The 12,393-nt window shown below is 36.4% G+C and overlaps 1 protein-coding gene across 5 annotated transcripts in view; it reads right to left on the minus strand.

The window, feature by feature from the left end:
- Positions 1-12,393, minus strand: part of PIK3C2G (phosphatidylinositol-4-phosphate 3-kinase catalytic subunit type 2 gamma) — a 354,340-nt gene that overhangs the window by 79,119 nt on the left and 262,828 nt on the right. For all 5 annotated transcript variants that reach the window (XM_040488787.1, XM_040488785.1, XM_040488783.1 and 2 more), the window contains one exon: positions 6,851-6,960. In XM_040488787.1, coding sequence (XP_040344721.1) covers positions 6,851-6,960 — 110 coding nt within the window. The remainder of the gene's footprint in view (positions 1-6,850; positions 6,961-12,393) is intronic.

Raw genomic sequence — 12,393 nt, forward strand, 5'->3', positions numbered from 1 at the left:
CACCCCCCTAAAGTAATTTATTATTTTTAAATATATTTTTCACATTTTAAAAATTTATAATAAAAAAAAAAAAAAAAAAAAAAAATCTTAACATGTAATAGTATAGAAAAATCAATAATAATAATTGATAACCAATTGATAACCAATTGATAATTGGTGCTATAATTAAGGTAACAAAAATCTTTAAAATGTGAAAAATATATTTAAAAATAATAAATTACTTTAGCTGTTTGTGAAATCTCTGGAATATAGCAATCCTATGCAACATATAGTGTCTGTCAGGAATACCAGTGAGGATAGGCTGTTGCCCTTAGCTGTTGAGGGGTTAGCAGCTGTTGTGAAACAGCGCCATCTGGACTATTCATCTTTTGTAACTAATGACTTCTGGCACTCTGGGTGGGTGCATTGAACTTTCCAAATGCTCTTAACCTTTAGACTGATAGTCTCCGGAAAAGTTAAAATATCTTTTTTTAAAAGCTAATAGCTAAGGTGTATCATGACTTGATATTTAGGCAAATTGGGCAAATTCTCAGCGTAGCTCATATAATTCAAAAACAGAGACTCTCCTATTGCAGAAATTTAGAACAGCAGCCAAGCTATGGAACATTGTAATGAGTGTGACTAGGTCATGCAACTTAGGAAATACAGTATTGTAAAAGGTATTATACCTTCAGTTAAAAAGTGGCTTATAAAGTCAATTTAGTTCAGATTTGTTTTTACAATTATTATTTTTTTTAATGAGAGACTTTCACAATGAAAAAGAAACTTCCATCTGTTTTAATTTGCATATCTCTTTGAAATCTGCTTTCCTAATTTAATGAAAGTTGGACATCATGATTGGTAATTCCTCTAGGTTCTGAGTTTTTGTTTTTTGTTTTTTGTCTTTTGTTTGTTTTTCTTGTGAGCATTTATCTCTATGGGTATCAATGGTTACTAAGGCAAAAGAAAACTTTGATCCATATTTGTGGAATTACAACAATCCAAGAGATAACAATTTGCAAAGTACTAGAAAAGCATCAAGAAAGTCTAAGGACAAAAGAATCCAAGAATCATCCCTTCCCATATTTTCTTTAATGTCAAAGAGAAACTAGACAGAAGGCCATTTAACTGTTTTGAGGCATTGAGCACAAAGAGTCTCATTTCACTCTGTAGCCATGAAAAATAACTAAGGAAGAATGAGGGAAACACTGGAAGTTTCTGGCATTATGTCTGCACACTCAGGAGGCTCACAGACCCTGGCTCCTTTGTCTATGTGGAATCCAGGAGCACTTTTTCTGGATGTCATCAACATTTCCAGTGGCTTCATGGTTGTACTGATTGGGACAGTCATTGTGCCTGTTCTACCCAACGGCTCCTCATAACTAAGATTGCTCTCTCTAAAGCTCAAAGTTCAGAGAAGAAACTCTAGGCTGTTCTTTGGCAAGGAATGGCCCATGATAGGTGTAAGGATAGGCAACAGAATCCACGATGGCTTTGTGTGAAGGATTCTGTCCAGTGGGGACAAAGGCAACTATTTAAGTCAATTAGATTGTCTCTCTCTGGAATTTCCACTAGAGAATACTGGCCAATGGGCAAAGAGGTAAAATATAGGCAGAGTAAGCAGAGTAGAAGTCCTTTGTTTCCTCTAGAAATCAGGTCCTATTGGTTTCTGGGACTTGTTAGGTTACGATTTGAGTCCATTTATACCCTTTTCTCCAAGGATATCAGATAGAATCTCTGGCTCTTGCTACCAAAATACCTCATGAAAACAAAATTTAAGTTTGGAGTTTTGTGTTTTGCTTCTAGCTGCCTTCAGTTTTAGCCAAAGAGCCAGAGATCTTATGCTTACTAAACCAAAGAATCTGTGTGGCAGGCCAAATAGAATATGTGGAAATACATGGAAAATTTTCTCTCACATGTTTGGAGGAGAAAATGGATGAAGTGAAAAGCATGATCTGTATGTGGGAGGGGAGGTAGGCAGGGAAATTTATGCTTAATGATCCCAGTCTGGTCTGTGAAATAGGTTATCTGTTTCTAAGGACAGCTAACCCGAGGTTTGAAAGTGATTGAAATTTCTAAAGTAACCCATTCAGACAGCATTTTAATGGATCGTTGCCTTTGTTGCCTAGCAGTGGACTCTGCAGAGGTATTACATGTGAGTATCCATTTGCAGGAATTGAGTCACGAGACTTTCTTGATTCTATTTAACAGCACTCAGCTGTAAGGCGAGTCGAAAAAAGGGAAGCAGAGAGAAGAGTTGGCAATGCTGTGAAAAACCTTTGTGGTCAGTAAAAGAATTTTATTCTCATTTTTCTCTAAATGCCATTAATTGTAATACAATTTTTAATGCCACGCTGAGTACAGCATCTTCTGAAACACTTACGATCACCTCTTAAGCCTGAGTGCAAATACCCAAGAATGAGGTAGGATCCTATATTGTTCATAAATAAAGCATTCTCTCGGAGAGGGAGGAAAAGCCATTTCTTTCAAGTCTCAAACAATATCAAGAGGGCAGCCTCTTACTGCTACTGTAGTCAGGACTGGGCACTTAAGGTACCCACACATGCTATGTCTCAGATGGCTTAGTCCTCATTCATGACCCACATCTGTGAGCTTGGCGGCGGTGGTGGTGGATGGTGGATTTTCTTATTTTTATTTCTATCTTAGTAGTAATATTGGAACAAGCAGTAGTATAAAACACTTTTAGCCTGTCAGAACACAGAGAACACAGACTTTAAATATACAGGGGCTCTCAAAAGTATATTAGAATTAATGTCACCCATTGAAGCACCAAGACTAATGCTGGATCCATTACATAATGGATATGTAATATCCATTACATAACTTTCCTTTTTTGGTAAATTATGTGCACTGGCGTCTCTATTCAAGTATCTCCTTCAGTTTTGTAACCCATGTGATGTCAGAGAACACAGTTTAAGATAACAATATTATTTACACAGAAAAGTAAACAAGTGCACATAATTTTTCACATTTATTTTAATCATGTGGATCAAGTCATTCAAAATTCCACTATTGTTTTTAATTAATCAGGCTACTTTTATAAATTCATTCTATATATTGCTTGAGTATTAACAAAAGAAATATCCTATAATTAGATTAAAAAATTTTAATATATAAATAATAGAGAGATCTTAAGTAACTTTTTCAAATGGTTAAGAATCCTAGTCACAATTAATTGAGGTTTCTTAAATCTCCATAACAGGGTCTTCACAGTGCTGTGTGATAGGAAAGATCATCAGCACACGATCCACATTTGCTTACCAAAGAACTTAAGAGAACATGTGGAAAGGCAAACTCAAAACACATTAAATCATATCTAAAAATAAAGGTATGTAGTTGAGATTATAGGATAAAATATATCACTAAAGGGAGACATGAGTCTCATGGGAGATTTCTCTGAGCAGAAAAGGGGAAAGACAGAGAGGTTCAAGGCATCTGGTAATGAGCGAAATCAGAGAAAGGAAAGAGGTTGAGTACCTTGGAGTCAAATTACCCCATGGTAGTCCCCTGGGGCAGCAAACATAGCAGATCCTAAACCAAACATCCGGGGGACACCTGGTGATGGCACAGAGATGATAGTACTGGGAAGGAACATCTGTCCTCCATCAAGGCTTGGGATAGTCAAGATGTGAGACAAAAGATCTACTTTGTTCAAACTGTAGCCAAAGTGGGCTCTAAGGAACCTTGAGAAAACTATGGTCTGAATTATGAAGCGACATACCCCAAGAGCCTGCATATGAGAGGGGTGGTTTTGAGCCCACAGGATAGAGTGTAAGACCTCACACTCTGTAGCATAACCCCCTGGATACACATTGTGGTTATGTCTACAGCTGGCTATATCCTTTGGTAAATTATTTAACTTCTCTGGGGTCTCAGTATCCTAATCTAAAAATTTAGATTAAAATTATATTATCTTACAGACTTTTTTTAAATCACTTTACAGAGGTATGATTGACATGCAAAAAGCTGTGTATATTTAATATATACAACTTGATGAGTCTGGAGATGATTATACATTTGTGAAACTATTAGGATAAACTATACCATAAACATACCCATTTCCTCCAAAAGTTTCCTCCCATGCTCTTTATTTATAATTGCTATTATCAGTATTACTAATCATTTTTCTTACAGACTTGTTATGATGATGAAACAACTTACTCTATGAAAAGCACTAGAACAGGGCCTGACACATAAGAAATACCACCCTAAATGTTAGCCATTATTATATAACGTTTATAGACTTAATGTTTGATGTTTACATTGCATCTCCTGTTAAACTTTAAAATATATCTTAAGGGGAATGAGGCATGTTTCACATTCAGATATGTTCGAAAGTGGAAAAGTGGGACTATGTCCCCTGTTTTACTTGGGAGAAACTGGTATAACCAATAAGTGTATTAAGGTGATATACTAGACATCATGTAATTCAGTAATAAATTAAGGACAGCATGAAATAGCACACATTCTGTAGGATTATAGAACAAAAGACTAGTCACGATGGGAATAATCTGAGGTTTCATGGACAAGAAACTAGTTGTCCAGCATCTTAAGGGATACATAGAGTTGAAAGTTAGATCAGACTCCCCCCCCATTCCAGTAATTTTTTTTGATTCTTTGGAAGTGTTTCTGATGTATTAATTAGACAAAGGAGGAGTGAATGTATATGAGAAATTTATCTACCCAGAAGAGGATTCCTTTGGGAATAATAGAGGTGGAGTGGATAAACCTTGATAAAGACAATCAGATTATAAGGTTGTCAAAAGTAAGAGGTAGGAAATGGCAAGTCAAAAACAATTATTGAACAGAGAAATGATGTGCCCTCATTTAGATGACCAAATGCCTTTTAAGTCTGCAATGGTGCAGACTTAAATACATAAAATTGTAGAACGAAGTTTAATTAACAGAACATACTATATAACATCTAAAAGTGAGAAAATTAGCCTGGCAGAAATATGCAGGCAGGATAATGAGGCCTAGCTCACTGCCAGGAGATTAGTGGCTTTAGATCTACTTCCCATATTAGTTCACAATCTCTTGACTAGGAAGAGGACATAAGTAAATGTAGGCTCAGTCATGTCGAAGATTGTGCTCTTTATAGATCTGGGTGTATCAGTTAAAGTCAGAAAACGTGGAGGGATGGAACTCTGGCAGACAAAACCTGTCGACACTTTCCCTGTGGCCAGGACCTGAAAGAGCTTTTCTTCATCCAATATATAGTTTCTTTCCTTTGCTCTCGGTAGTAGTAGGGACTATTTGTAAACTGTCTAAGCAATGACACATCAAACACAGGCTTTAGCTGAATCACATGCTTCCAACCTTCATCTTTTCTGGACCTCTCTCTGCAACTCTATCTCCCAACCGGGTCCCACTGACACATCAATCATTGTGCCTGTAGTGCAGCAGCCCACTTCAAAGAAAGGCATCCCACTCAGATCATAATTGGATAGCCTGAGGGGGCTATTTTTGGTACCATGTGCACTCACCTACTTAGGACGGAGGTAACTAGACCAGGGGTGAGCAGCTGGAGTATAAAGCTGCTTCCTGCTGATGGGATCCCAGAGCTGTGTTGAACTCTGAGAGACCTTCCAGGCCCTGTGACAGAAGACCTTCTGCTCTTCCCAAGGCCGGTTGTTTGCCTTTCCCTAGGATTTTTCACACAAATCCCCCATCCCCAATAGCTGAGGCAACTTGAGAGTCTCTTATCCTTAAAATCAAGGATCTGAAACACTTATGCAAATCTTTAAGCTAGTGTCTTTGGCCACAGACTATTGTCAACTAATATTTATAGTTTTCTAAGTAGACATAAACAGATGCTTCTTTCAGAGATAACCTTTACTACCAGAGGGCATTTTTCAAGACTCAAAAAACCTACCAGACTCCACTAAAGAATCTCTTATGGTAGAATGTCAGAAACAAAGGAGGTAGCAGAAATGTATATTTTTGGCAAGGGCTCTGCCTGGCGTTCCTTAATGGTATCATATAGTTTTCTATATTAAATGGTGAAAAACCCTAGACCAGGGGATTGAAGTCCTAGCTATGGGCCCTAATCCTAGCTGTATTTCTTACTATTTTTTTTTTATTGTAGGCAAGACCTTTGAGTGTAATTAATATTCACTATATTCTGGACAGGCTCTTTCTTTGATGTATATTAGTGTTTTCTCAGACTTGCTTAAAAAAAACATAGATTTAAAATAGAAGATAGGGGGCGCCTGGGTGGCGCAGTCGGTTAAGCGTCCGACTTCAGCCAGGTCACGATCTCGCGGTCCATGAGTTCGAGCCCCGCGTCGGGCTCTGGGCTGATGGCTCAGAGCCTGGAGCCTGTTTCTGATTCTGTGTCTCCCTCTCTCTCTGCCCCTCCCCCGTTCATGCTCTGTCTCTCTCTGTCCCAAAAATAAATAAACGTTGAAAAAAAAAATTAAAAAAAAAATAAAATAAAATAGAAGATAGTTACCAAATACTCCAATATTTGCATTGTCTTAGAGTTGAAAGTAGTGAGTCCATATCTCATCATAAATCTCTTTTTCCAAATTGTTTTCCTGGACATAGTTCAAGTAGAGCAACCAATCTATTTATGTCAGTCCTTGCTCTTTTTAGTGACCTCTTATTGAGCAATGTAATAGATGAAGAGGCTGGTTAGCAAACAATAGCATGGTACAGAAACACTGACTAAGGCCCTCTCCTCGACATTCACATTGCTCCCTTTCTATCCCTTGGGAAAGAAGACACAAGCTGGTTATAGAAATGACAGCTTTATAGCACTGACTGTTCACCCTGAAATCACCTCAAATGTGAAACGTATTTGTACACATGAATAAATGCATACTCATACATTCACAGCTTATCTTACTTGGTAAAATGACTTGTTGCTTCTAGGTCTGTGTCTTGTGGACGAAGATTATTATACACATATTTCAGGTCTTGAATTCCACTCAGCTCAGGCAATCCTGCATGTAGCATCTTAGCAGGTAAACAAAACAAAAGCAAACAAACAAACAAACAAAACCTCAGAATAAATGTAAATCAGATCTTAGTTAAATTTGGTTAAGTTTACTTGGTTAGTTCTACAAATGCATATACACTTAAACTTATACAGCAAAGCCTTTCAGTTTATAATCATGAATGGATAGAAGTTCATGATTTTTTAACTTCCTGTATTTACTAATAGAAGCAACAAAACAACAATAAGAAGAAGAACCAATAAAATTGTCAAAGTGCTTGCAGATTAATAATTTAATTTTATTGGGGCGCTTGAGTGGTTCAGTCAGTTAAGCATCAGACTTTGGCTCAGGTCATGATCTCATGGTCCACGAGTTTGAGCCCCGTGACAGGGTCTGTGCTACAGCTCAGAGCCTGGAGCCTGCTTCAGATTCTGTGTCTCCCTCTTTCTCTGCCTCTCCCCTGCTAGTACTCTGTCTCTCTCTCTCTCTCAAAAACAAATGAAACTTTAAAATAATAATAATAATTTAATTTTATCTTCATCATAAACCAGTGAAATAAGCATGATAGTATTATTATCCCTATCTTGTCTTCTTGTAGAAGAAGCATAGTCAGCATTGGATGGTAGAATGATAAGGGTTCTAGTATCAGAATTTCTGGACCCACCATTAAAAATCTCAATGATCATGAAAGTCTCTTAACCTCTTTGAATCTCCATTTTCTCATTTTGAAAGTGGAGATAAGAATACTCAACATGTTCCGGGGGCAATCAAATGGCTAATGAATAAGAAAGAGCTTTATACATTATAAATTATTACACAAAAATTATATCGCAATACCCATTTTAAAGAAGAAAAATTTAATCCCCAAAAAAGCAGAAGTGTCCAGATCAAATGGTGTGTAAGCACAGAGTATAAAACTCATCCCTCTGGCTCTTAATCTTATGTTCTTTCATGACTCTATGACTCATACTCTAAGAACACAATTTTCCCTATTTAAGTGGTGATTACATTTATTAAAGGTTATTGAAGCAATGCAGTAATTAAAGATAAAATTGTACAAAGGCTCAGATATTTTTCTGGCAGCCTTTGGAAAAGTACTGTGTTTATATTATAGTGTAGACTGAAGAGATAATATTCTTTTTAGTTATAGGCAAAAAGAAAGAAAAATTTTTTTGAGAAAAAGTAGATCTTTCTGAAATAAATTTAAACTTTGAGAAAGAAGAAGGAGGAAGAGCAGGAGGTGGAGAAGGAGGAGAATGTCAACAGTACCTCTATGACTAAGATAAATTATTTCCTGCTCTGGAATAGAGGCACTCTTACAGTAGTGGGAAGTTAAGAACAATGCTGCTAATTCTAAAAATGTAAAGGAAACAGTGAGAATATGGTTATGAAGGACGGGTAAATTTATGATTGACTTGATGAAGTTCAAGTGAGAAAAAAATGGATTTGAAACTGTTCTTTCCTACTGTCCCCACCCAGGCAGAGGGAACAGCATGTATAGATGTACCAAGGAGCACAAGATGTCTTTCATTATTTCACAAAAAGAACTCCAGGAGAGCATCTGGAACATAAGATATCCTGTGGGTAGGTGACAAGAGATGGGCCTGAAAAGGTAAGTAGGGTAGGAACTTTTAGCTATATAAAAGTTTTGTACTTTATCCTAGAGGCAAAAGGAAGCTCTTTTAGTGTTTTTAAATGGGCACTAAATAATTGAATTGTGTTTTTAAAAGATCATTGTGGTTATTTGTGGAAAATGGATTAAAGTGAGGCCAAATAAGAGACTGGACTAGGAGAATGTTTATGAATAAAGAATAAAGTTATTGGATTTTAAATATATTTAGGAAGTAGAGTTGAGAAAACTGGGTGATTAATTGGATAAATTTGAAGGGCTGGGTGGGATCTAAAGTATATAGCTGTAAATATAGATTTGGGAATCGTTAACATATAGATAGTAATTGAAACCTCGAAATGGATCAGGTAGTCGTGGAAAGTTGTTAACTGCTTCTCCTTATGGATGATCTAAACTCATAATATCTAAATTTGAGCAAATTCTCTTCTTCCATAAACTCTTCCTTCTTTTTCCTCTCCATCTCCAGTGCAACCATTGTCCAACTAAGAAGAAATTCATATCTTCTTTGATTCCCTCTTCTAACTGATTCCCAATGTCAGTAACATAAGTCTATAAAAACCACCTCAATGGTCTCTTGTATTCATTCTCCTTTCCATTGCAATTATTGTCTTAGTTCAGCTCCTCATTTTCATTTGCTTAGATAACTTTTCCTACTTCTCCAATCCCTCTGTCTCTAATTACATAGCTTCTGAGTTGTCAGTTCAAAATCAAAGCTAGATGATGGTACTGTCTTCATCAAAAGCAAAGAAACTTCCAGGTTCTCAGGTGTCTGTATATCAAAGTCCAAAATCCTCATTCTGATCATAAATGTCTTTTGTAATCTAACTGTGATCTGTCACTTCATCTATTGTCTATATAGGTCTCCCTGTGTACCACAGACTAAGTACATTTGATTACCTCTATTTCCAACGCATGTCACGCCCATGTTCTTTGAGCTTCCACACATACTTATAGTTTTCTCTCAGCCGGGATTCCCTTCCTATCCCCCCTTACCTATTGAAATTCTTTTTGAATGCTTAAATATTTTTTTCACCTTGAAACACCAGATTGTCTTGATAAGATTTAATTACTGCTTTTTTTGTAAAGCAATCGTATCATTTTACTATGTTTGGTTCACATATATGTTTGTCATATTTGATTTTAAGATCTTTGAGGACAGGAACTGAGTTTTTATTTGATATTAAATTTTTTATATCACCAAACATGGTACCTTGCAAATGGAACTTAATGAATGTCTGTGAAATAATGCATGCATGCAGGAATGTGTGAATGAATGAATGAATGAATAAATGAAAAAAATGCCTAGCTTTGTTGGGCACTGGAAGCCTGTAACTAGTAAGTTCAACCCCAACTACTAAACTTAAAATCAACTATAGAGAGGTATATTCTCAGGAGCAACTAAAGTGTAGAGTAGGCTTTATCTTTTCAGTTCTGTAATTAGAGTTCTGGACACATTTGTGTACTTCTTGAGACAGTTTCCCCTTTATTAGACTTATGATTCTCTACTTGCTAACAGCTTTCTTCCCTAGATCTGAATTGCTTTCTGGTTTCTCTAGATACTCAGAATTCACACCTGCTTGCTTGGAACTCTGTCAAACATTTTCTTGGGAAGTATACCCTATACTTAATCCTTCTTCTCCACCCCCCACCCTGGCCCCCTCATTATGCACCAACATCCAAGTGCAGATGGCTTCAAAGTAGATGAACTCAGCTTTCTCCTTGATATGTGGCTAATTAAAGGTAACGAGAGCAAATTTTGCCCTTGTTGATGTGCTCTGTTCCCCAGAGAGGCGGCTGTGAGTATTGTGACTCTGCCACTGGAGTAAGGATGACCTCATACCCGGGTCCACTTAGCCATGTCTGTTCTCTGACCCACAGAGATGCGGTTCAAGTACCTCTTAGCCTAGATTATATGGGCAATAACTTTGGGGCAATAGGAAAGGGGAAGGGTGGCTAGGCTAGTATAGGTAATGAGCAGATACAGGTGATAAACAGATAAATTCCTTTTTAAAGGACAGAAACACTTTTAAATTTTCTACTTTTATTCTCCAAGTCCAAATCTATTTTGATAGTTATGCTTAGGGAAGCAGACACTCTTTGCCACCTCATAGAGCAGTTAGAAAGATTTCTTCTGGGAAATATCTGGTATAATAATGGGTGTGATAAACATTTTAAACTGGGTGAATGGTCCCTATGTTCTTTGGGAGCCTTCCATAATAGCTGATATTGATTTTTTTAATGAGAGAAAAGCTGATGAAATACAGGCTTTTATGTTAGTGACTTCAGCCAGCAACACTCTTGGGTCTCCTACAGATGTTTTGCTTTTAAGCAAGATGGGAATTTCATGGATTATTTTTTTCCCTGATTTTCCCAGGAGCAAATAAAAAGGACTGTGGATATCTGGAAACATGCTGCTCTCAACAAGGGATGAGCCATTAACTCCATAGTAGACTTACCAGACACTTGTGGCTCATAATCCTGGATACTGACCATTCACAGAAGATAGAATTTATGACCCATGTCAATTATTTCTCAAGTTGTAACTGGGTCATGGAGCAGTAGATTTAGTTCTTTTAAAAGAAGTTAATACAATAAGAGTCAGTTTGAGAGAGAATTGAGGGAAATATTGAGTACCCACATGGGCAGAAAATACTCTTTCATGAATTTAAATTTGTTTTTATTTTATAGGAAGCTATGCCAGAGAAAGTGTGGTCCTGAAACCTTACTGATGCTTTGATTATCTACAGAATCCCATAAGAAAGAAACCTCGAAAGCAGAGAATGAAGAGGTAAATGACCAGAAACAGAAGTAATATACTGCTGTTTCATATGTATTCATTGTTCTAATTGGTCCACATTGCTTCTGTCTGTTTTAATTTCTGTGAGAGTTTAAATCTAAGATTATTTGTCTAATCTGAATTAGGGCTCTGTATTGCCAAAATTTCCTTCTTAGCCTAAAAGTCAAGACCTGGAAGATTAAAACATACGAAGATTGTTTGGATATACTTTGTAACAGAAATCTTCAATATTTGATTTTAATACTATTTTATGAAAAATTGCTTCAGTACTTGACTCAAACATCATTTATCTCCTTCTTTTAAATGAAATAACATTACATAAGCTCTTTAATAATTATTTTATATATTATGACACATGTGCTAAAAGTTTTCTTTTCAGGTAGGTAGATAAGTTTATTAAGTAAGAGGAAAAAGTCCACCATAGCCTTCTCAATTTTTCCAAAAGGCTGTCCTCTCACATTATTTTAACATGCTTACTTTTGTTATTCAGCATAATTTTAGTGTCACCTGAGAAATAGCATAATCTATATTTTGTGCTTTTCTATTTTGTGTTTATTTTTAAAATGTCTGTTGCTGGTTCAAGTAGTTGTTAGAATATGGTACTTACTTGTGTGCAGTTATTTATAACATTATAGACATGTAGAAATGCTGGACACTTCATTTATTGTATACACAAATTTTATCTTCCTTATCATATTGAAAACCTTAAGGCTGACTGGGTCTTCTATGTAAATGCATCCTCACAGTTTCTGGTATGTAGTAAGTACTCATGACCTCATGGATTCATGATTTGGAGCCAGTTAGAGCCCAAGAGAATATTAGAATGATATGACCTGGATTTTTACATGTAAATGGAGTCGAGATCACAGAGTTAGTCCTTGTAGAGTTTCCTCTGTGGTATGAACACAGATTATGAACCATTAGCCATCTCATAATTGCAATATGGCCTAATAGAATTGGGAGTTAGAATGCAAATCTACCAATATGAATCACTGGCTATTATTGAAATAGCCAACTTGAAAATT

This window comes from Herpailurus yagouaroundi, unplaced genomic scaffold (assembly GCF_014898765.1).
Source record: "Herpailurus yagouaroundi ecotype Mexico unplaced genomic scaffold, PumYag 166, whole genome shotgun sequence".
NCBI classification, from domain to species: domain Eukaryota; kingdom Metazoa; phylum Chordata; class Mammalia; order Carnivora; family Felidae; genus Herpailurus; species Herpailurus yagouaroundi.